The sequence below is a fragment of the Rhodnius prolixus genome, unplaced genomic scaffold (assembly GCF_049639745.1).
Source record: "Rhodnius prolixus isolate KJV_2025 unplaced genomic scaffold, Rpr scaffold_5, whole genome shotgun sequence".
In the NCBI taxonomy this organism is placed as follows: domain Eukaryota; kingdom Metazoa; phylum Arthropoda; class Insecta; order Hemiptera; family Reduviidae; genus Rhodnius; species Rhodnius prolixus.
The window spans coordinates 43116456-43142793 of NW_027411624.1; the positions used below are offsets into that span (position 1 = coordinate 43116456).

Here is a 26338-nt window from a genome sequence, read left to right on the forward strand (position 1 = left end):
CTCCTTATTTTGTATTTTCTCTTCAAACTGATAAGAATTATAACGATCTATCGAAGTTTCAGAATCAAGTTTTCATCGAAGTTATAAATTTTGAGGTCTCAGAAGTCAGAAAATTGTTATTTTTTAAAAATAAAATGTTCGTGTCTTCGAGAACATTAGCTCAAAAACGAATAAGAGCAGAAAGCTCAACATTTATATTTCAGTGTCGACTCCTTTGGGTACCGACTTTAACTTAGTACAGCAAATATTAGAATTGGAAGATGAATAGTTTTATATATATAAACATTTTTTTAGGTCTATGAAATAAAACATTATTGAAAGTTAACATCAATAAACTAACCGGGATATCAAATAAAATGTATCGTGAAACTTTTATTACAAGATATATCAGAAAAAAAAACTTACATTAATGGATGCATGTGGTGAATTTAGTTCACAAACCATAATCTGTCTTAAATTACGATTTCAATATTTATAACACCCTCACTGACACATGAAGTCAGTCACTTTACTCGTTTACGATGAGTAAAAATGGAAAGATAGCAACAGCAGAAAAAGTATTTAATAATCTTATGTGAGAGAAAACAATGAAATAAGCGAGATGGTGAACAAATTTCACCGGTGTAACCTCTCGAAGGTAACAAAAAATTGGGCTAGTTTTATCCAACTTTTGTAAATTGCAAGAAAGCTCGAAGGGTTAGTAAAAGTTAGTCATAAATAAGGTAAAGTAGACTAGTAAAGGTAATTCTGAAGTGCCCAAAATATAGTTTACAAAGTGATTGTTGGGAAAAGAGTTGAGTCGGACGTGTGCCAAAAACAGCTGTTAACAAGAAGACTCATGAAGTTTCCAGAAGATTGCACCACCTTAGAAGGAGCAGTGGTCTCTATCAAAATGAAGGTGCGTTTATTCAGAAGATGCCAACACTGCAATATTTATCAATTTTCTTTGCCGGGGTCCAGATCTTCCAAGTGTTCACTAAAACAACTACTGATTCTTAAAGTAAGATAAATTATATTCCATTTCCTGACTAGTTAAACATATCATATACATATTAAACAACGTGTAAGTACCTTCTTCTGTTTATTATTATTATTAAATTACAAACATAAATAGAATTTGTAAATGCTCCCTGTATTTCCAGTTTATATTTATAAATAATTATTCTTATGATAAATAAGATTTGTTCCAACAAGCCGTTTCTGTTTCTCGAACAAAAATGAAAACTCTAAAGGATTCCCTCTGTAGGAGCCAGGACCGCGTTTAGTGTTTGCGGGGCCCGGGTTAAGAAAAAAGTGACAATTTAAGTTGAAAATGTAATTCCGCAGTTTGATTACGAGGTTAAATTACACGTATTTCTTTAATAAACTCATATAAGAGGTTGATCTTTCATTATTACTATTAAAGGCGTGTGTCAACATCTGAGGTTACTCATGCCCGGAGTTTCTTTCAGTGCACTGCTGGGCTATGGCCAGTGTACTCTCGTTACAGACATCGCTGTTAATCGATAAGCTGCTAGGTAGAGATTTAAAAGTAGGAAACTTGAATTATGAGTGACAGTTTCTTTTTTTTAACTTCAGTTTTTCTAAAAATATTGTTAAACAAATAAACTACAAAAACTGTGAATTATTTAAAATTTACTCGAGTATAAAAACCATCCCACTCTTAATCCTTGCGGTAACTTTTCATCATTTTGAAAAGGATACTTATTAGCTACCTCTTTACTTTCAGATTACGTTTTAACAGTTCAACTTAAGATCTACTCGTTTTAAAAAAAAAGGACTGAGTTGAATCTCGAAATTCGATGTGTTTTGCGTTCTAGTTTTAAAAAATGTGTTGAATGCCACTTGCGAAATGAATAAAATCAAGGAGAAGAACCTTTTTTTTTTTTTGTCGACAGACTTTTCAGTTGAGGTTCAAAAAGTAGGCTTAGTCTAGGGCGTGTTCCAGTCTCAGATTCATCACTTCCAAAGCAAACGGATATTTTTATTTTTTTTTTACATTAGTACAGGAAAATTTTCAGAAAATACGGTCTCTAGTAAGTAAAACCGGTTCTTATAATCACTTAATATTTCGCTCAGCGAGCTTCTTGTCTCCGTGAAGTCCGTCTGGATTGAACCTTACTACAAAACTAGGCTGATTTTCGTTTCGTCCAGAGGAATTTTCATTGTAGGCAATTTTAAAGTCAGGCCGAGGCTTTTCATTGGAACAAACCTCTAGTTCTAAGTAAATTACATGAACAAAATAAATGAGAAGGTGAATTATGTAAATATCTCTCTCTATATATAAATCTTTACATACATGCATTATAAATTAAATTGCCATAATCATTAAATCGCCATGAACTTTTAGCCGCTTTAGATCTTCCGTCACCAGACTGAACATTTCTTCACAGGATTCATAGGCGATCCAAGCGGGCAATTGAATACTTTGGAAAAGTCCTCACTGTTGGATAATGTACCAATAACTCTGCAAAGAAATCAATAAAAACTAAATCTGAGAAAGAAACCTTTATACATATTTTCATTATCAAGGCAAACCTGATCTAAGTTTACGTCTGAACTGACTGCGAATTTTTATCCTAATCAGGCTTAGTGCCATTGCCGACTTTTTCAAGACAATAAGCCTTTTTAAATGGCATGTAAGGCTCAGAAAATAATTCCACAGGTTATTCACGGAAAGTCTTTTTTTACTTTCTCTTCCAATACTGCTATCAACACTGTTTAGATTTTGAAGTTCCCCCGGAAATGAAGGTTTAAAGAGGGTTCCTAAATTGGACAATTTAATTAAAGCCCCCCCCCTCTCTCTCTGAAGTACCATTTCTCAATTCAGTGTATTTTTATTTCCATTATCTCATATAATTTTATTGCAAATAAAGTAATTACTAAAATTACAGATTCTGGAAAACTCGAAGAAAATATGATTCTTAAAAGTTCGAGAATAAGAAGTGAAAGTCGCTGAGTGTTTCCGATACATTTTTCTTACTTCCGGACTGTTAATAGCGCAGCAATTGTTGCCATTAAATAACAAGAGAAAGTAGAAAAAACTCGACGATAAAGGATAAATTTTCTGCAAAAGGAACTCACGATTTGATCCTCCTAAACGTTTAAAATTTGATCTTTGCAGTTTTACCGTATTGAGATATTCTATACACAAATACGTATAAGACAATTACACACAAACTTGAAAAATTACTTTCTCTACATGGTTAGTAAGCTTGCCTTACCAGCCAAGAGAGTTTCCTGATATACATTGCCGATAAATCCTCATCCTTATTTAAGACCTGTGACCGTTAATCAGATTAATAACATTAAATTTCAAATAAAATCCAAACCTATATTTTCCTGGCGAATGAACAGCAGTTTTCAATTTATTTCTTGAAGCAGCAGGTCTTGTCTCACCACACCACACTTGAGCAAAATTCAGGAAAAACAATTGAAGACCAGTATAATTCAAACCTGGCAAGGTTTCATCTACATCACCATTTGCCATCATCCACTTCTTGTACGCCTATTTTATTAAAAGATTTATTATAATCAAATTACACAGAATAGAAAAAGGTGTTAATATAAATGGGCATTTGAATTGAAGGAGATTAGAGAATCTATGGCCAAGGATAAAACCGGGACACTATTATGGAGAGGATATTATGTTTTGTCCGTTTTACATTTTTTTTCAATTTACTAAAAAACCTTACATCTTTTTCAACTAATTTCTTTTTTTTATGGTGAATTACATATTGGTGCCTAAATATATTAATGAGAAAAGTTTTACATAAAAGCACTACGCCTACATGTTCGTGTTGACTTACATATGAAATTCTCAATAATGTACAATGATTAATGTGATCTAAAGTACACTTCATACGGCTGTCTTTTCCCCGAAAGTTTTTGGCTGAGGCTTCGCTTCATACTTGTATAAAGGAGTGATTTAAAAATTCAAACCCACTGCAACATAAAATATCTATCGTGGTTCATTATTTTCTGTGTGTTCACAGAACAGCAGTGGACACTGTGAACGAAGAATGCTAAGCATGAGTGACAAGATAAGAGATCGCTGGTACTAGCTGGGGACATTTCAACTTCTTATTATCTAGGTATACGCAGGTGTTTTGTTTTATGTTGTTCTGATGGAATAAGCCGTGTAGGCGACAAGAGTTTGTTAAAAAATGATAAAGATGAAACAGCTTCCAAATACTTGATTATTCAGAAGAAGAAATCTGCTTAGAGATTTATACTTTTTCTTAATATTGTTGATTAACAAGTTAGAGCACAACTTTGACATTCACTAAGAAGTGTAGGTAAAAGTGAGGATGCTTCTTCATCTAAGAAGGTAAATTTATGTGATATCTAGATTCCCCTAATATAAATGCACAATTCGGTAAAAAATGTGTAAAGTTCTCAGTTTATGTTTACCAAAACATGTATCAGTATTTTAAATAAATAAATCTTGTGTTAACATCACAACAATAAAAAACTGGTTTCGAAACTCACCCTAAATGACTCTTTAATTCCACCATTATCAGCGATATTCTCTCCTTGAGTATTTACTCCGTCAATTTGAATCCCAACTTCTTCTACTACATACTTGCTGTATTGATCTGAAACATAGATACGATTTAAAAATAGTGTTGATAATTTTTAAATATAATTTCATAGTTGTATTTTGACCCGGTGGATGATGATGGTCTATTTTGTTTGTTTATTTCTCTCTGGTTAGCAAAGCAGTAAAGGTAACAATTTATGGATGGTCCGTCGGGAATTAATTCGTATTGAATTATCCATCTTTGTTACAGGAAACGGACAACATCCAAACACTGTATCTGACTTTCTACGGTAAATACGCTTTTTACAATTAGCCAATTTATTTTTCTAGAATTCTACGTCAGATTGGATGTTTCATCTCTAGTTCGCAAGTTCCTAATGAGTATCATATTGAATGCAAGTCTAAATACAAGTTTTTTTTTTATTTAGCGAAAAATCATGTGCGTCTGAAAAAACGAGGTTATGAATGAGCTTCGACGATATTATAATATCAAAAATGACAAATATGTCACTGTAGGAAATATTCCTGAAAATGCAATTCATGGTTTCTGAAAATTCCCAAAACTGATCGATCTATTAGTAATCTCATGAATTGAATTTCCATGGAATTATATGATAATTTCGTTTTATTACACACCCATTACATGATATTTGTTATCCTTAGTTAAATGAATGCATGAAATCTACTCACAAATTTGCAAACTCCCTGATTTATTCACAAAATAGTATCGATAAAACTGTTACCACATACCAATAATACATTGAGCCCTTTCGTGGAAGTTGGTAATCGCTTCGTCTTTCCACCATCTGTGTAGATTACCATGTTTGTCGAATAGCCTTCCCTTATCATCAAATCCATGTGTTATCTCGTGTCCAATAACAACGCCAATACCTCCATAATTTAAACTTTTTGGAAAATAACGATGGTAGAAAGGAGGTTGAAGAATTCCAGCCGGGAACACTAGAAAACATGGAAACCATAGAGAGCGCCATATGCAATTTTCACATAGTTCAGAAATGTTAAAATAACGATTATTTTCTCTCTTCTATTCTTTTCCTTCAACATAAAACGAATCTGATAGAAATATGTTCAAATGATACCGCTGATCATAAAATATGAAGTCAAATAGATGACCGATAATCCCTCTCAACCTACGTCCGGTTTTGCTTATCAGTATTTTGAAAACACTTTTTGAGAACTACTGCTAGACAATTATAAAATTCTCGAAATAGTGGCCTCCATAACCTAAAGTGACCACTCGTCCCGATTTTGGCGGGACAGTCCCGCTTTTTGGTGGACTGTCCCGCGTCCCGCGGATTTTTAAAAATGTCCCGCTTTTATTAGAAAATATCTGCATTTCTTATTTTAAATGTACTGTAAAAATATATTACCTATTATTTATTAAGTATTATGGTGAATATAAAGAAATAAAAAATACATTAAAAAACACATAAAATGCATGCAGAGTAAACTAAATTAGGCAATGTACCCAGTTAGATTTACTCGGCGGTGTTCGATCATTGTCGTTACGTCTCGGCTTAATTCAGATAATATGTGGAAAAATCTTTTGAATATATTAGTAACCATTTTCCGAAAAATAATATTTGCGAAAATGATCTTTTTGATGAGGTGTCATTGGTAAAAAGATATGTTACATATTCCTTATCAAAATATTTTGAAAATTGTAGAATTCGCGCTCTCCCTTCCAGGAACAAATGCAATAACAGAACGTGTTTTTTTTCTAGTATCAATGAAATATGGACAACTGAAAAAACGCAGTTGAACACTAAAACTTTAAAATCTATGTTAAGTGTAAAATATAATTTGACCAATTCATGTGAAATATTTCACATTTTAATAAATGATCCGAATCTATTGCAAAGTATTCACTCGGATCAAAAATATAACCGTGAAAGAAAATCATAATTTTTTAAATAAAAAATTTAATTTGATTAAAAATCATGATGTTCAAATTATTATTTTTTACAAATATTTTTATAATTATCAATAATTAATAATAAATAAATTTTTGTACAAGTATATGAATGTATACAATAAAATATATATAACTAAATTGTAATTCTCATTTCATCCCATTTGTCCCGCTTTGTTTCAATGAAAATGTGGTCACTTTACCATAACCTCTTTATCTTGGAGTTAAAACACTTTGGATACGATCCTACCATATATTAAAAAGACATTTAGAGGATGACATTATTATGTGAAATGAATTTTCCTGGTTTGCAAATCAGGCAGATTATAAATTCAATGCTTACAAATCTGCAATCGATATACCAGGTTTAAAGAAAATTGAGTTTTTTCGATATTAAAAAATATATCGATTATTATCGATTACAAATTGTCTCGGCCGGTCAGCCCCATTTTCTCTGAGTTTGAGAATTTCTATTCTATGTTTTTATAAACCTCTTTTTCGTTCTCAAGAGAACTACAAGACGTACATTTCAGGTGAAAATTTAAAAAATCTAAAATCTGCCCGTCTGCAATCTTTTCTTATGTGAAATAATAAATAGAGAAAATGTTTCATTAATTTATTAGTGTGTTTTATTTTAACCTAGACAAGAGAAATTCATATGGAATTTCAATTTTTTTTTTAAAATACCAAGACTTACTGATCTGATTCTTGTTGCGGCTGTAATAAGCATTAACAACGGCTGGTGCTGTGTTCCATATAGATTTATTAACTGGGTTCCCTAAATGGCCTTGTTCAATTCGGGTTAAATGACGTAGGATATTCAAAGTATTCTCAAAATATTGATCTGGATCTATGATTACCTACAAGTAATGAAAATTATTAAATAAAACGTGCGTTAAGTTGGGGATATTCAGCTTCTTTTAATTTTAATTTTTTCATTTTGTTATTGCAGCGTTTATACCGTTGAATTGTAAAATTCAAGCGTTTATGAAAATAATAAAACAAAAATTAATGTTTAGTAAAAATTAAGGAAACAAAGTGGGTTGCAAGGGGACTAGTTCCAAAAAAATAAAAATAAAACAACGAAAAATCCCCTTACTAACATCTTTATATCTTTCATCTAATTGTTCCCTGTTTAATATGGAATCTGGATAGCCAATTCTAAGTGTCATGGCATCAACTTTCTCTGTGGCTAACCTCTTTGTGTCCATGTCAATCCAGGTAGTCATGTTGAGTATTTCTCTGAATGACTGTTGTATCTCTCTAGTCATGATTAATGTCTGAAATATAGAATTTTTTCATTAAAAAAATGAAGATAAAACAACTTGCCTCGGTAAAAAATTGAAAAAAAAAAAAAAAAAATTTTGAGTAAAAAAAATAATGAGACGAGTTGACAATTATTGCTAGGCCCAAAAAGAGAAATGATTCTATACAATGGACTAGAACAAGATCCACCAATTACTAACATGAGGGTCTTGGTAATAAAGATAAAGGAATAAAAAGTTTAAAAACATGATATAAAACTACTAAAAGAACGAATGCCTCCGTTTTGTCTAGAAGAAGAAAAAGATGATAGAAGGTTTTAAGGTAAGCATAAACCAAAAAGTGACTAAACTGCTTGGGGAGTCTGATATTGTGTCTTTAAAAAAACCTGGAAGAACCCACATCCAATTAAATTCCACATCCAATGTTGGAGGATTAGAGGGACCCAAAGAAAGCCTGAAGTAGGTGAGAGAAGTTCTCGAATTATACAAAGACAAAGATAGTTGCGGTATGAGGTGTCTGGCTTGAAGGCAATTAGCCTTTCCTAGTTTAAAATGGGAGACGGGAGACTATGGATGGGTGGAAGACTAGCTCATGGATTATTATAGTCAGGAAATAATATATAATTATTAACAAAATTAACATTAAACAATCCTTTTTGTTGTTCAACAATAAACTCTGTTAGTACTAACATCATTCTTACTGTTTTCATCAAAATATTTACGAACGAACATCGCACCCATGGCCATTCCCATATTTGAATTCACTTGTAATATACAATTTTTCCATCTTGGCGGAGATTCCTCACGACCAAACAATATATAGTAGAATTTCTGTTTAGCATCCTGAAAGCGATCGTCCAGGTTGTTAACTCGATGACGTACGAATCTCCATAACAGGTAGTTAGATATTGTCCTGCGAGAACGGACAGAAACTAGAACAGTTAAATTAAAAACAGAAAGTCAACACTAAATTGACTTGTAATAGCTAAGATTTTGTTTTGTTTTTTTATCTATTCTTAGACGAATAAGATATCTATAGCTGTATATAATACAATTTCCAAGGCTCTATGGAAAGTTCATTATGAAAGTAATATAAATATAATTAGGAAAAAAGAAAAAACACAATTTGTCAAAATGTTACTAAAAATTTATCGTGTGAAAAAATCACATGAGACTTTACGAAACCTTCCATAATACTTCTGAATTTTTTTTTAGCAAAACTTCAAATTTAAAGAAAACTTTAACAATTTAAATTTTGAATTATCCAAGGGATTATATACAAACCTTGGTTCAGTTTTTCCTAAAAGTGCGACCAAATCTTCTAAGTAGCGTAACGCAAATACTACTACATTTTCAGATACATTCACTGGCCTATCCAAGACAATGGTTAGATATCTTTGCCAGTCAACTTGTGGTATATACGTTCTAAGCTCACCTACAGTCATTCTTTGGTATAGTTCACTGACATTACGCCTCTCATCTGTTGCTGACGTAATCTGTTTCAATAAACATGCCGCATATACACAAATTTATAATGAAAAAGGTAGTGAATGTTTTAGTTTATTTTAATTCTGCATCTTATTAGTTACTCATGAAATGTATTCAGGTTTATAGCCCTGAAGATGACTGAAAAAACAATCGGAAAAATCGTCAAAGTAAAAAAAAAAGTTGTATTCTTTCCTCACTATTTCTCAAGAAAAAAAAAAATCTACAATTTTCAATAAATCTTAAAAAAAACGCAAAAAAACTTTTAAATCTTTGAAAGATCTTTCTTTAAGTTCACTGATTAAGTTCCTTCATAAATATAGTACTATAAAAGCGATTACATCTCCAAGCTCAAGCTCACTTTACATTTTTTAAAAAAAAGTCAGAAATAAAAAGATTTCCACCACTCTGGGGTGTCATGGACACAGAGGTGGGATTGCTAAAACTTACATTACTGTAGATTTATTTTTGTTCCTGAAATAAAATCCAAGGCCAAGAATGTGAATTGAAACCAGTAAATCTTAGTTTTTTTTTTTTTTTTTTTGAAGTCATAATTGTTTGTAATTTTTACCAAGCTTTAGCTAGGGATTAGGCAACTTAAGGGCTGTGGTACATATTTTTCTCCAAAGGTTGAAAGCTTGGCCAATAATAAACAAAAATAATGACTGAAATTGGTAATATTCTTTCTACTTTTTGATTACTGAATCAGTCACCAAAAGCGATGAACAATACTCTACAATTTTAGCGGTGCTCCTAACGCTCGCCTTCCAATTATTATCAAAAAAACATCCAGGCGCGTCTTACAATCAACATAACGCAGAGATCACTAAAACCCTCAGCAAATTTTCGTTATCTGCATGTCAAAGAATGCCATTTTTTTAATTTAAAAAAAAAAAAAACCTTCCTAACTTAATGATCTTCACTTTTGAAATTATAATACATATTTTTAAGGCATTTCTTAAATATATAAGTACAATTTGACCCTTCCTTTATAAAAATAAAAATAAATGTTTAAATACCTTAACCATACCTTTGCCAATGATATTTCAAACTGGATAATTTGTTCCGCTTCATGCGGAGCAGTGTCCGCATTTGCACCGAGTAGAGTGGCCACCTTAATCAGATAATTCTTGTAGGCTTCCAGATATTGTAGATTAGATGGTTGTAGATAGTAATCTCTAGTCGGTAGACCAAGGCTTGTCTGATCAAACTGTTAACAAAGAATTTTGTTTTAAATTAAAAACAACTGTTAGGATAGAAAATTTAAAATATGTCTACAATATTCGTCCGCAATAATCGATACGCCTAAACAGAAAATTCGGCTACAAATTAAGAGAACCCTTCGATGAATAGAAGAAACGTTATTGTGAAGGAGAAGGTGCCTGCAACTACTTCAGGGAGATTCCTAAATTCAATCATTATATTTGTCTCAAGCAATTGTTTTCTCTGAGTAGAATGAATCTTAGAAATTGAACTAAGCTCCTCTGAAGGATGTTAGCGAATTTGCCAACAGTTCTGAAGGAAATATCGTACAGAGAACGAATCTCCGGCTATGTGCTCGTGAAATGTCCGCAATATTCTTCTAGAACAAGGAGTCTTCTAAGTCTTCTAGAATAGGGCAAAGCACGACATCACGAGATCACTTGTTTCGAGGAAGTGTACGCTGTATGGTTCCGCAAAATAAGCGGACACACAGTAGCGCTTAAGTGCATAGAGAGCAAGCATTTCATCGAGCCCAAAGCGAGCTTTGAAACAAATGACACAAAGCAAAGAGAAACAACAGAGAAACGAGAAAAGCGCAAAATTTATGTTAAATGCATTGACCAACTCTCCAAGAAGTACATAGGAAAGTTTGGTGAGTGCGCGGCATGTGGTTTGGGGTCCATCCGATGATCCCTACTACGACTCTTCTTTTAATTGTTTTTGGTTCTGTTCAGATCACAGTATAATAAAATTGACGGAACCCTAATCATCATCACGCATCATGCTGATCATATGAATGTATTCTCACAGAACATGATATTGTGAGTGCCACTAGGGCGGAATCACACCTCAAAAATATCCAAAGATTATTTCCCAATATTTTACTTCGAAAATATGAAAAAATCGCAAATTCTCTCTATTAAGCTTGTAAAAAAAAAAAAAAAGAAAAAATAATGTCTTGCCTTCCGATCAGATCTAGAGGAAGCAAAAATTTAATTAACTCATATCACAAGTGTCTTAATAATCCACTTACATGTATAACATATTCATCAGAATTCTTTATGTCAGGACCCACCCATTCAGATATAAGTATATCATTATTAAATAATCTTAGATGTGCTATCAACCATAGCCAATCAAACTGAGAACGATCCCAATCTGGTGTGATCATTGGCCACCCTCCAAGTTCAACTAACAAATCTAACAATGGTTTGGCGCCTCTCTGCTCCAGGATCTCTGGAAATAAAGTGAACAGTACACAGAAAACAAAATTATTAATTATTATCATTTTTTTTTTTAAATAAAAATATAGATTTCATTATCAATCAGAAAGAGCTTGGCGTAAATCTTGATTTATTCTCAGTTTACTGATGAAACACGCGTTGGACTAAATAAAAATAATTATGGGACTTTCTGTGTTTATAAAATTTACATAATTCGACAGCTAATTGTACAAATAGTTCTTAACTTGAAAAAAAAGTTGAAATTGGAAAAAAAAACAAATTTAAATACAAAACATAAACATACCGTAATTGATGCAGGATTTATATAAATTCTTAGTTTTAATATAAGCAGCACTATCCTTCGATGATATTTTCTCCTCCAGTAATTCTCTGAGTATAGTATCTAATGACTCTCTAAGCATTTCAAAAGTATCATAAGCACCTCTATCTTTTGGAATTGGATTTAATTTACTCCATCGTCCACAAGCGTATTGATAAAAATCTTTACACGGATCAACACAAGTGTCCATATACTGCTTCATCCATCGTCCTACAGTTTTAAACAAAGTTATTAGAAAAAAAGTTTTTGTAAATTATTGTTATTAATTTTATTTAAAAAAATATTTAACCAGAAAGCGGTATTTATACTTTAGAATAGGAACGATATTTGACAATAAGCAGCAATTGATCAGAAATAGTAACTATGTTTTTACAATTCCCAATCAAAATTTGTGTAAGTGCTTTAAAAAAGCTAGAAAAAAAAACACGTAATTTCATTGACCTTGATTACTACGTATCGTATTCTTATCTCCTTCGCCCTTCCAAAATGCGTGCTGCACGACTGGTCCTTGGTTTTCTATCAGATCATCGCATATATGCTCTCTGTCAACATTATCATCACTAGCCTCCTCATCATTGCCTCGTTCCCATGGTGATCGTTGGGAATCTGCTCCTAGCCCAAATTCAAGAATGTTCTTTAACGGTTCTTTTGCTTGGCTGTAATCATAGTTTTTTTTTTTTTTGTATGAGAACAATAATTCAGGTAAAATTCTGGAGGGATGGGATCTGAGACATTAGATTTCCTTAAAACAGAATCGTTTTACTTCATGTATAAACAGATCCGGTCCGGCCCGACTGTTTGAGGCACTCAAGACATTTACTTTTCAAGATGACTCGTTTATTTTTAGAACAAATTCTAAGTTTACAAGCCGTGTGAATATTCCCATCAGGTTTTTGTTTTTTTAAGTAAATATGATTTTTATTTTTAAAATATTTAAGCGCAAAATAAAATAAAAAGTTATATGTGACTTACTCAGGTTCAGCTCCTCTACTTTGAGATTCCAAAATATCATGATCTGCATTACCACCATTCTCATTTCTAGTTGCATCTACCTACGCAAAATTATTTGTTTTAGGTCATTTTACTGTAGGGAGAAAAATAATAATTCAGGTGGCGCTAGTGACCTCGGAAGTCCATGCATCATAAAAAAAAAAAAATAATAATATAAATGATAATAACAACAATAAGGTCGGTTCAAACGGTACTGAAAAGAAAGGGACTACCAGACACCAGCTGTTGAATTTTAGGGACATGATCTAGCTGCAATAAGTTAAGGTAGTTTTGTAGGAAACAATCTCCTGCTTTAGAGTGCACGCAGTATTGCCTGGCACTGTGAACATTGTTCGAAGGTTGATCTCACTTGAATGCTGGACACCAAAATCCATGATTTTGTTCGCCATAGCTTGTGACAAATTAATAGGCAAGCCATTACGAATGAAATCACTGATCGAAGGATTTAAGCAATTTCAGATTGTGTAACATCAAAGACGACTATTTTGTACAAAAAAAAAAAAATGTCTGACAGAGGTTTAAATAATAATCAATTCAATAAACAGACCTGCAAAAGTAATAACAATTTAATAAAAAAATTGGATGTTAAGCGTTTCGAAAACATCAACTTAATCACAAGAAACAGTATCTTAAAAGTAAGAAACTAAAAGATAGTTTCAGAAAGAAAACGTTATGACTAAGTTACTTGCAAAAAGTTGATTTATTCTTGATTGTGCAATAAGATTTTTTCTTGGAAATTATTATTTATGATTACTAATTATAGTAAGATAATTCTTTCTGGTGTTGACCTCAAGTTGTACTTAGTTATTTTCTTGTTTACCGCGAACAACGAATTAATTCTTTTCTAAGAACTTTTCCGATTGTGTTTCTTCACTAAATTCAAATTAACATCCTCTCGTCGAAGTTCAGGAAAACAAAAAAAACTACGTAAACCTGGTGTAGGACCGTTTTTCGCGGCGTCATGTTGAAACAGTTTCAATACTTTTTAATTTAATTAAGAAATACATTTTCTTTTTTTTTTACTGCAGATTAGGAATGTGTATCGATTACAAAGTAACCAGATCGAGTAGCTTTATTTATTAGACTTTTCCGATTTCCTTCATGGTTTCACGATTTCTGGGTGCAACAATTTTTCTTAAAAACTTAGTATACTAAAATTATACACAAAGATTAATCTATATTTCCCAAGGAAATTTACTTTTTGGGGATATTTTAAGGAACTTCATCTAGAGTATTCCTCAAAAGTACCCCTAAAATACGAAATACCTTTAGAGCAATGTAAGATTAATTCAAATTTTTTTTAAAAAAGAGTAAATTTTAAGCTGGTTACGTTCTCATTGTATTTACGGACCCGCCTTGTTTTAGCGTCAGACATCCAAGTCAGAAGCTTCGGGAAGCAGACAGAAGAGTTGTTGGAACTCATGGAACCTCTCAAAAGGTTATTTCAGGTAAAAATACAAAATAGAAAATTTAACTTGATCTTGCAAGACTTTCCTTACCTAGAGAGAGAGAAAAGCATAGAAAACGTCCATTGTTATAAGAACAAGTACGAGGGTCGTTTGAAAAGTCCGTGCAAAAATAAAAACTACTTAATTTTTTGGGGTAATCTTTTTTTATTTTTCAACATAGTCTCCTTTTAGGCTTATACACTTCGTCCAACGCTGCTCTAGTTTGTTGATCCCTTCCGAATAATAGGATTTGTCCAAGTCTGAAAAATAGCCATTCGTTTCTGCAATCACCTCCTCGTTTGAATAAAATCTTTTTTCCGCCAGCCATTTCTTCATATTGGGGAACAAATAGTAGTCCGAGGGAGCCAAGTCTGGAGAATAGGGGGGATGTGAAACGAGTTGGAACCCTATTTCCATTAATTTTGCGACCACAACTGCTGAGGTGTGAGCTGGTGCGTTGTCGTGATGGAAAAGGACTTTTTTGTGGGCCAATCGTGGGCGTTTTTCTTGCAGCTCGGTTTTCAAACGGTCCAATAACGATGAATAATATGCACCTGTAATAGTTTCACCCTTTTCCAGATAGTCGATGAGGATTATTCCTTGCGAATCCCAAAAGACAGTAGCCATAATCTTTCCGGCCGAAGGAACGGTCTTCGCCTTTTTTGGCGCAGATTCCCCCTTGGTAACCCATTGTTTAGATTGTTCTTTGGTCTCAGGAGTGTAGTGATGTATCCATGTTTCATCCACAGTGACAATACGACGCTTAAAGTCCTGCGGATTCTTCTGGAACAGCTGCAAACCGTCCTTGCAACACTTCACACGATTTCGTTTTTGGTCAAGCGTGAGCAATCGCGGCACCCATCTTGCGGATAGCTTTGTCATGTCCAAATGTTGATGCAAAATATTTTGTAACCGTTCATTCGAGATGCCCACAGCACTAGCAATCTCACGCACCTTCACTCTTCTGTCATCCATCACCATATCATGGATTTTATCAATGATTTCTGGAGTAGTAACCTCAACAGGGCGTCCAGAACGTTCAGCGTCACTTGTGCCCATATGGCCACTCCGAAAATTTTTAAACCACTTATAAACTGTTCTAATCGAAGGTGCAGAGTCACCATAATGTTTATCAAGCTTCTCTTTAGTCTCCTGAGGCGTTTTGCCTTTCATAAAGTAGTGTTTAATCAACACACGAAATTCTTTTTCGTCCATTTTTTGAAAATCACTCGACTTCCTCGATTCAAACGAATGCCAAACACAAAGAAATAGACCGATCTGGCTGAAACTTGGTGTGTGTTCTTCCAAGAGATGCTACTAACTAAACATAACCTCGATACGCGCCAGTGGTGCTATCTCTCTGACTTTGCACGGACTTTTCAAACGACCCTCGTATATAGCTTATAAGAAAGTTATTATGGCAAGGTAAATACAGTCTGCCGAAAATATTAAAACTGTATGAAGTTGTCTAAGGGTGCAGATATAATTGTAGAAAGAGCGAAAATATCATGCGATAGTTGTAAGAATGTACGATAGAATAAAGAATAATATGGTCTTATGCAAAGAACAATTTAAAAATCATTAACAAAGAGTGCGTAACGACCACAAATAAAAAATATCTTTACCTTGATTTCTTGTACACCATCAACTCCTTTTTCAGAGATATCTCCAGATGAGACAGTCATATTTTGTACTTCGCTTAAAAGTTGATTTGCTGGGCTATGTGTATCGGAAAATGTTTGTTGCTGTGGATTTGCCAATGACCAGGTTATGATGTGTGATGCGGATAAATTATTCTGTGCAGTATATTTTTTTTATTTTAGAATGAATTTAATTTTGAACAAGAATACACCCAAAAAAAAAAATTAAAAATTTTCATTGCTTTAGGGGGGCGGGGGTTCACAAGGAAGTACCAAGTTACAACTACACTACAGCGTTCCATCAGAATTAGTTAAGCTGTGAACCCTCAAGTATAGCATTGCTATAGTTCCAAATATAAGGTAAATCGTTTAATTGAAACTGAACGGAATTTTCTCAAAATAGTCCAACGATTTGCAATTAACCTAACTAACTAACTAACTAAGCAGCTCTACATCCCATAGTGAGCCTTGGCTGCCCCAGCAATGCTCCACCAGTACTCTCTATACAAGGCCCTTCTCTTCCAGTTCTCCACCTTTAGCACTCCAAGGTCCCTCTCAACATCCTGGAGCCAACGTCTTCTCGGTCGCCCTCTTCGTCTCGTACCGAAAACGTCCGCAAGTAACATTTTCCGAGGCATTCTGTCCTCTGCCATTCTCGCAACATGTCCTAGCCAATCAATCCTCCTCATTTTGATGAACTATACAATATCACAGGACCCGTATAACTCATACAGCTCTTTATTACTTCTTCTTCTCCATGCACCCTCCTCCAGCACAGGTCCAATTAACCTGGTCTTGCCAATCGCTTAAACACTTAAGTACGTTCGAGTTCCACTAGAAAAATATCTAGGAAAATTTGTTCCGCAATTATTAATGCATCGTAATCAATGAATTTATACTTTTTAAGATTTTTACGAAAATTGATCAACGATTTTTCTCTAAAATTTGCAGATTTTGGAGGAAGAAGCCACTACATTTTCCTTGAACGTGTTTCCCCCTTCATTCTCATAACTGATGGGAAAACCCCATGAACTTGTCTTTCCCACTAGAATCACAAAGAGTCGGCCCTGTAGGCCTCTTCTTTCACAGGGTAGGGATCCTCAGCTTTTTTTTTTTGCAGCTTATTTCTAGGTAATGGGTTTCTCACAACTTGTTTGACAGTGTTGCAATTGCTGGGTTGAGGTATGAGAACACTCTGTGGACCAGAGAAGATCAATATCAGCGACTGGACCATATCAGAGAAGAGGGCCCTTTTTAGTTACCTACTGAGCATCCAGGAGATAGTACAATACACCTCTGTCAGTTATAGTATCTTGAAAGCTAGGACCCCACCCGTATTCTAATCTCATGTAGGTCTATAACTTTCTTTTCAAAATATTATTTCAAGAAAATGTATTTGATGGCACGTTTCCCCTAAACATCGACATCTAAATAATTAGTTTTTTTAAAAAAAGTACCTTAAAAGGAATGAAATTCGGTGACGACCTTAAATATCTTCTACTTCTTGGCATATAATAATCTTGTCTTGGTGGAAAACAATCAGTTTTAAAATCTTTTAATAAATTTTCTGATGGATTTTCAAATGTATCTGCATCCATTGGTAGTGCTGGAATGAAATAAAAATGATTGTTATAATCTTTATTTAATTTAAAAGACAAATAAGAGAATAGTGTGGGTTGTAAGGGTTTTAACAATGCAGCTGACTTTTGTTTTTAAAGTAAAACTTTACTAACAATTAGCAATGCTAAAAGTTTAAGCAACTTTAATATATGAAAATGAAAATAAATCAAGAGATTTTTGTTTTCTCTTAATAACTATAAATTTTTTTTTGTCGATATTTCCCGAGATTACGCAATTTCCATTTAATGAATTCGAAGTTTTCGTTTTTTTATTCTTTTTTTTCATTTAGCGAAGCCATGAATATTAAATAAACAATACATATATAACGATACTTGGGACTCCTGATTACTGCCGTCATTGAATTTTCAGAACGAATTCATTGAATAAATTATAAGATGGAATTCAATTTTGAAATTCGCGCGATATTCAAGGTCTACAATCTTAAAAGGTTTTTTTTTTTAAAAAAAACACTTTGATAGCGGCAATTAAAAAATTTGTTTAATTGAGAAGGATAATAATATATATTGTAACGAAGTTGACCTGGGCATGGAAGAAAGGCCTAGATTGTTCTAGGGGTTGAGCGATCAAAGTCAGTAACAGGCCGCCACTGCATTAACAAAAGGGCGGTATCTACCAGTGGCAGAGAAGAAAGGCCTAGAATGTTCTAGGGGTTAAGCGACCAAAGTCGGTATCAGGCCACCACTGTGTAGACAAAAAGGGCCGGTCGCTACCTGAACTAGAAAGGAAAGGGCTAGATTGTTCAAGGAGTTAGTGACCTGTGTAAAAGCCAGCTAAGAGAAAGGCCTCAGTTGGGGTGGTGGCAGTATGTTTTCTCCAGCCAATGAACGTCAGGAGGGCGTGGAAACTTATGCTCAGAGAGTTGGAGGAGGGCAGTCCCAGTTGGAGGGAGGCACGCAGTTAAAAGGAGGCAGACACAGCTGGAGAAGTCAGTTTTTTAGAGTTTTTAAGGAGTTCCTAACGAGTTATTAGAGTTTTACAGTTGTTAATCAGTTAGCTTTGAGTGAGTCTTGGAGAGACGTTAGTTTGGAGAGACACTTTGGAAGTGACAGTTTGAGAGAGTCAGTGTTGCGGAGTGCTTCAGAGATAGCTAGTCAGGTGGTTAGTCAGTTAGTGAGTAGAGCTTTGTTTGTGTAGCAGAGACTAGTGCAATTCGGTGCAGTGCGGACCAGTGGTCAGTCGGGGAACAGTTTTGTGGCGTTACGTAGTGAGTAAGTAACAGTAAACTGTTGTGACTGTTGTAAATGGTGACTGTAATGAATAGCGTTAGTTGCTAGTAAATGTTAATGTGAGTAAAGGTAATGTGTTAATAAATCAGGTTATTACTTACAAATTTAGCGAGTGTTATTATTTTATCAAACCCACATATTATTTAATAACTAGTGGCAGGCATTAGTTGTGTAAGTAAAGTTCTTTCTTAGTAAAAGGACAAGAAAAACTTTACAATATAATAATATTCGTGCCACGAAAGTAGAAGTTTAAAAATCTCAGCGAAGAAAATATGAGCCTTGAAATTAAGGCAAAGTCTAGGTGTTCCTTCTTCATAGATCAACTAAATTAAAAGACGCAGTAGAAGCTGATCTACCAGAGTTGGAAGTGCCCTATCAATGCCACAAATAGGCCATTGTAATTTTGCGTGTAATCCATAGGACTGCGAATTACCACCTAAGCAAAGGCAACGTTTGCAAATCTTCTAAAAAAAAAAAAATCCATGTTATTTAATGGATAACGCTTAATCACTTGCAATGAAAAGTTGATATACTTTATCAACTCTAGGAGTTAATAACAGTGGATTATATCCTGATAGACCAGTCTGCTGTGCGTTTCATGAAAATTGCCCGCAAAATTTCCCGGTGCTTTATCCAGAACATTTGGATAGAGTACACGCTGGATCTGGATGGTAAGTATCCATCTTTAGTCAACAGGTAAAAAGTTGACGAGTTGTGTGTGTGTTGTACTAAAACAAATTTTCATTTTTCCAGAAAATTTATTTTCAGATTCTGAGATTCAGTAGAAGCATGGCTTTTGTTGGACTGCAGGACAATAAGATAACCTAATCGTTTTTCTCTGCAGTCAATTTTACCTAAGTCTTAAGATGTTCACGTTCGCAGAAAAGTCGTATTTTTACTGGTAATAGCATGAGTAAGAAAATCGTCATGGTTTATTCTCTAAGTTTGTATTCCTCCTTTTTATAACGTTGGATTATTATATATTTGTTTATTTTTTTAATTATTTTGTTTTCTTTATAATTATCCTTCAATTCTATTTTACAAAGAACTATTTCTTCTTTGTAAATCGGAGTTTAGGCATAATTAAAGTTATTTATTTAAAAGAAAACAATTTCTAAATACTTTAAAAGCTTACCAATATTTGGTAAATTATTTTTTTTCAAATCCTCTTTATGAAATTTCGTATACTGTTCAGTGATTTTTGTTAATAATAATACAATTGCGACTATAAATACAAATATAGATGCTTTCATCAGTATGTATATACTTGTTTTCTTCTTAAAACCATTTAAACTGAAAAATAAGGAAAATAACACTTAAGAAAAGAATTATTTGGTACATTTTTATTGTTAAGATTAAAAAAGAAATAAAGAAAAATTAACCTACAAAATTTTACGGTTTGAATCAGATTTGCTTAGATAATTCGTGTCACTCGTAATAACCGATTCACAGTCTTTTTCCAAAACCTGTAAAAAATTCAAATTAAACATAATATAATGCTTCATTTATATACATAAATCAAGTATAATATATAAAATAAGCAAAATACATAAATAATAAATGATTATTTAATTGACACTGTTAACATTAAAGGCTGGTATGTAGGTTTCAGTTTAAACAATAAGGATAGAGGTCACACTAAGCGAATCTACAGATTCTGATTGAAAAACTCTTGGAAAGCACTCGCTACCTGGTATTTCATGAAATTCTGACATCAAGACGAGCTGAAAAAAGGGTTAAAAAATAAAAAAGTTTCTCATCTTTTCGAATATCCATGTTGCACTGTACACAATGGTAACTTTTAAAACTTCCTCATCCCTCTTTGGGAGCGAGCGAAGGAATACAATGATGCAAGTTTTATACTATCATTAGGGAAATTGGAATAGTAGACTAACCAGCAAAGGATGAGGCAGCCCTTGGTTTCCCCAAGTGTGCGAACGTCTCTTAAGTAATGGTTTTGGTAGGGCATGAAAAATATTAGAGAACAATAAGAAAGATAAAATACTGTGAGAAGCTGGGAGAGAACAAAACCAGCCTCATCCTCACAGCCCAGTCTGGGCTCATACATGCCCAAATAAGTCTTGCGTTTTTTTTGTTTTTTTTTTGCAAATTGATTTAGTTATGGAAGGGGCGAACAAAAGTTTTTACAATTCACTCACCATATCTAATTCTTCAGTTAATATTTTTGATTAAAAAAAATATTAAGAGACAAAAAAAAAACCGCAGTTAAAGCTAACAATACAGTGATATCCTCATTTGTGTTTACTCATTTCAAAACATGCTCAGAACACAGTCCACAATACCAAACTAAACTGTTTTCCCCTACGGTAAAAAGGGGCTCCTGTGACCTATTAATTTAAACTGGAATAAATTTAACCTTGAACTAGCCGTCTCAGTTTGTCATTGTCATTACTCAATTTACTTATTACTATTAGCACTATTTGTTTTTAAATTAAATATTAGCGACAAATAGTAATTATAATAATATAAAAAAATCAAAGAGAAAAAAAAACAAGAACCGAGGGATCGCCTTACAATCCAGGGCTCATGGACGGATGACACGGTTAATATAAATTTGACAACATCCCAGTGGGGTCAAACTCCTGCTCTCAATGTATAAATCAGCAGCTTAGTATTTTATTTAGACAGGCCGGAAATCTGTTTAAGTGGACTTCTATGTGAGTGATAAACAAGGTTTTTTTCTCTCTCTCTTCTTGTATTACTTACGCATTTTTCATTCGATTACTCAAAGTAAAGATAATTATTGTAATCGTGTCAAATTCTAGTCAATTTTTTGCTGAAACTATATGTTTCTGCTCTCTTGAGCTCGTAAAAAAATTTTTTTTGGCAGTTTCTGCGAGAACACCAAAATCCCAGAATTGGCTATTCCACTAAACGAGCAACAATTTTCTGTTACAACCACCAACAACAAACCAAATCATGATATATAAAATAGCAGGGATTCGACTAAACTAATCACATAAAAAGCGAATATACATCTCATCTCATAATTTAGGGCAGAAGCAATACGCACGTCCAATAATTAAATGTTGTCTTAAAAATACATACATATACTATACAAAAAAACAGTTACTTACCTTACCTAGATCATCAATTTCAATACAAAAGGATTAAGTCCTAGACAGAGAGAGAAAGTTTTGACGAATATTTACGAAACCAAGTATCTAAAAAACTTGCCCCATTCAATACGCGAACAAAATATAATTTCAGGAATTGTCCTTATATTACAGTCTAGGTAATTGTCGCCTACTGAATGTTTTATAATTAAAAACTAATCTGCATTAACTATTAACCTATTACTGCCCTCCCAAAAATAGATTATTGTCTTAATGTATTCTTTAGTGGAAGTTAACAACCTGTTATCAGTTACATCAGTTAAACCTTTCAATGGTATTCAGGTTATGAATATGTTGATTTCTCGAACTTACAATTGCAAGGACAGCCATTGACCTAGAAATAAACGACTTCTTGACTTTTAGTCTTTAAATAATTAAAGTTCTATTTCAATAGAGATTATAGTTGCCTTTTTTTCCGAATAGATAAGAAATAACAGTAAACCAAAATAAATAAATAAAACATAAGATTTTCTTTTTAAGAGATTGGGCGTATTTCATTACCACATTTTTTTACTTCTTTCATTTTGTGTGAGAAGTATTGCTTTTTTAAGTCCCCTGAGTCAGAAATAAGGATAAATCACAGAAAGATAAAACTTTATATTAAATTTAGTTATCACCATTAATTCGACTGGAACGTCTTGGTCAAATTGGTTCAGTCCTACTACTTCATTGAATTTTTATGTCAAATTAGTTTTTCAGCCTAGATACCTCAAAAGTTACTCTGAAAATTTTCTTTTATCATAGTTTATACTTGATATAAAGTAGATTAAAGATCTACAAATAACTTTTATTTAAAGCATTTTGTTAGAGTTTTTCAAAGTAGGGCACGTGAATAAATGTAGTTATACTTCCGTTACAAGCGCCACTTCAGTTTAATTAAGATTTAAACTTGTTAAAAACCTAAAAGACGAGTTTAAAGAATATGGCCGCACTGAATTTTCGAATCTTGTTTATTGTTTTTTTTTGCCTTTCGTAAATAAAGAATGCAATCTTTAATAGGGCTAATTTCGAGAAAATTAATCTCAAAAAAATTAAAAATTACTGTAAAATCACATTTCAGCTTAAGCAATTTCTATAAAACTGTTACTATTACTAGATAATATATGCGGATCTTACCCGTCTTTGGAGAAAAGCCCAAATTGGAAATTCCCAAATCAAATTATTTGGAAAATGCTTTTAAAAAAAAATAAGTGATAAACATTCAAGCAAGTAGTTTATTAAGTGCAAAGGAAATAGATCGAGCGATTTTCAAGAAGATCGTTAAAAAAAAAACTGAAAATATCCTTTAGCAAAGATGGTGTTCAAGTTTTATAGAATCAATTATTGTACCAAATCAAATGCCATGTGTGCACCTTCTGTGCATTTCCCATTCTGAGATATTCTTTTCATACACGCATATCAAAAATTGCTTTTATTCGGAGACCTTGTATTTCGGTATAAACTAATTATTAATGTAACTGCGTGACGATTCTTTCTCTTAAAAACAGTAGAGAAAGTAAATATTTGAACAAGAAATGAGCATTGACATGAAAAAGATTTTGAACAACTTACCAAGCATTATTACTGAATCAATCATGTTCAACTTCTGAATGATTTCCGTTACATTAAATATCCAACCACTTGTATTCAGCCAACAGACCCCTCACTAGAAGACCCATGTAAAAATAAAAAAGATTTACAAAATTCGACACTATTAACTAAAAAATATATATTTATATATTTCTTAAAATCTACTTTTAAAAAAAATCAATGAAACCTTTCAATTTGCTTCAGATTTTTTTTAGGGGAATTACCTAAGCGCGAACCATAAACTCTATTCTCATGGTGATCACATGCATTTAGAATTTATTGGCCAGAACATCTGATTGCTTCGTATATTTCGAAGATTTCTTTTCACAAATTTATTTTCATTGCTATTGAAAAATGAAAAGAAAAACACCTTCCTTTTTCCGATAGCTTATGTCTGTGACACAATAATAGTGAAAATACCAATAAATAATTGTAAAAAACATAAAATACTTAACATATAAAGTACCACCTAAGTACCTGGCTAACGAAATAAATAAAGCATTGATGGATAAGGTTCTGCAGTAAGACCACTTCCTTTGCATCCCTTCAGTGACGTAATATTTTCCAGTTATTTCTACAAACTGTATTATTTAAAAAGTACATAATAAATATATTCAATTTTATTTCATGGAAGGACGTTTTGCTGTCTTGTAGAATAAACGAAGATCTAAATTATTTATTTTATCCACTTTGCAGGGCCGGATTTAGATGAAAAGAGGCCCTAGGCTATTCCACTTATGAGGCCCTTTCACCTCCCATTTTTAAGTTTGTAAATTACATGAGAGATAATAAAATACATCACTACTGTGATACATCACTAAAACAGTGTTTTAGTTTCACCGTTTTTTGAATAGTGTAATTTTAATTTTGCTAACAATCTGAATGTAGGCACCTCTTGATCTTGAGGCCCTAGGCTGAAGCCTAGTTAGCCTATAGGAAAATCCGGCCCTGCCGCTTCGGCATTCAGTCCGCTCCGGGTGAAGATTTGCGACTGCTGATAGATTTGTATGGCGCACGCTGACCCTCTTTTGAGTTACCTATTTATAATAATTGGTGCTAAAGTAACTTCCTTCCCCAGCTAAAGAGGAAATGGAGAGATGTCCTCGGGAGCAGCCACCAGGTCTTTGGAACTGAATCCTACTAGGGTAAAATCTCAACGACCGTTCTAAATTCCTTCATCGTATCAAATTTATACTACATGCACCCCAGCCAATAAACCAATCTCAAAACTAGTTCTGTTACCAGTTCGTGATATCATTACGGTTACCATTTACTTTCCTTTTAAATAAACTACTCCGGATACTAAAAAGGAAAAGGCCCCCCCCCGTAAATCTTAGTAACCAATTTCGGCCAAATGTAAAACAATTATGATTAACAATAAAACAAACGAATAGTTTCACCTTCGTTAATTACTTTGTAATAGTCTCCTAATTTTTTATTTTTCAAGAATTTTCTTACTTTTTTTATTAGACTTATGCTTCAAGCTATATCTCCGCCTCCGCTTTAATGGCAGCTATCTCGCAGCTAAAGAAAGGAATAGTCAGTAACTAGCATCCTCATTTAGTTTTAATATATATTCAGGGGTGGCTGTAGCTCATGTAGCGCCCGTGTGCAATGAAACGCTGGCGCCCCCTAGGCCTGACCCCCCCCCCCCCCGCGGCTATAACTATTAACTTTGCCGTCGTAACAAGAAAGTTTTTTCATATTCCAACAAGCTTCTGTCATATCATTGTTGTACCATGATGGTCCAAGACGATGCTCTTAGCTGTCTCAGGGAGCGCCGCGGCGCCCGTGTGCGCCCCTGAGACGGCGGCGCCCGTGTGCATTGCACACCCTGCACTATAGGTTAAGCCGCCCCTGTATATATTCATTTTTTTTTGTCAAAACAAAAGACCAAATTTTTATTGTCAAAACACTTTTCGCAGTTCCTTTCGAAATCCATCAATGATACTTATACTAATGTGCTCGAAACTTACAGCAACAATATTTTTTTTCTCCAAGACTTTTTTTTGGCCAATATGGGACAAAAAACTTTTGAATTTGGTAATCTTTCAAACATTAAATTAAATTTGTAATCATCTAACGGAAACTATTAACATGAGAAAAGCTTCTTTGAAGCAAACTAGTTTGCAGGTTATGTTGGTTGCGAATTGAAAAGGTTATCTCTGTTGTGCGTTCTGTGCATTTCGCTAAAATATTGTTCGCGCACTGTTTGATGTTTGTGACACCAAAAAATACTTTTACGAACAGGAGCGCTCACACCTGTGGGAGCTCCAAAGCTTTATAACCCAGAAAGGTCTGATATAAGATATTTTTAACAAACTTTTATTATAATTTTAAGGGAAAATTAATTTTATATTAAGTATTGAAATATGAAATCTGTTAAATAAAATGTTACGAATCAATATATGTATATTATTAATAATTCGGCTTGTTTTATTTTCCCATTAAATGAATTTCTCGATTAAAACGACTTATGTGCAATTTAAAGTTGTATTCATGAAAGTTTTCTCACATTGTCCCTAGTAATGACTTTATTGAGGGGTAAAAATTCAGACAAAGGTTAATAATATGTTACGTCAATACGATTAACAATTTGTTCTCTTATGTGAATGCTTTGAATGAGCTGATCGATACTTTTCTTAAGTCTCCGCAAGCTTGCAGGCTTTAATTG

The 26338-nt window shown here is 33.3% G+C and overlaps 1 protein-coding gene across 5 annotated transcripts; it reads right to left on the minus strand.

Moving 5' to 3' along the window:
* Window positions 1-1820: 1820 nt before the first annotated feature.
* Nepl8 (Neprilysin-like 8) lies at window positions 1821-23914 on the minus strand. 5 transcript variants are annotated; one of them, XM_074135173.1, is made up of 20 exons: window positions 23852-23914; window positions 23647-23740; window positions 22336-22429; window positions 20345-20424; window positions 20094-20251; window positions 17549-17697; window positions 16077-16247; window positions 12965-13044; window positions 12434-12648; window positions 11957-12202; window positions 11463-11665; window positions 10257-10436; window positions 9026-9237; window positions 8432-8654; window positions 7580-7756; window positions 7174-7336; window positions 5294-5503; window positions 4492-4598; window positions 3333-3508; window positions 1821-2467 (listed from the first exon to the last, which is right to left on the minus strand). In XM_074135173.1, the coding sequence occupies exons 5-20, from the start codon at window positions 20209-20211 to the stop codon at window positions 2368-2370; spliced, it is 2730 nt and encodes a 909-aa protein (XP_073991274.1). In that variant the 5' UTR covers window positions 20212-20251; window positions 20345-20424; window positions 22336-22429; window positions 23647-23740; window positions 23852-23914; the 3' UTR covers window positions 1821-2367. The 5 variants fall into 5 exon arrangements, with proteins under 5 accessions (XP_073991274.1, XP_073991273.1, XP_073991276.1 ...); XM_074135172.1 differs by lacking the exon at window positions 22336-22429 and having other exon boundaries at window positions 23852-23913; XM_074135175.1 differs by lacking the exons at window positions 22336-22429; window positions 23647-23740; window positions 23852-23914 and adding an exon at window positions 22057-22311.
* Window positions 23915-26338: the final 2424 nt, after the last annotated feature.

Coding starts and splice junctions, on each gene's coding strand:
- Nepl8 (XM_074135170.1), bottom strand. Junction 20,252..20,344: donor GATTCAAACCGTAAAATTTT/GTAGGTTAATTT, acceptor CTTATTTTTCAG/TTTAAATGGTTTTAAGAAGA. Junction 2,468..3,332: donor CATTCGCCAGGAAAATATAG/GTTTGGATTTTA, acceptor ATTTCTTTGCAG/AGTTATTGGTACATTATCCA.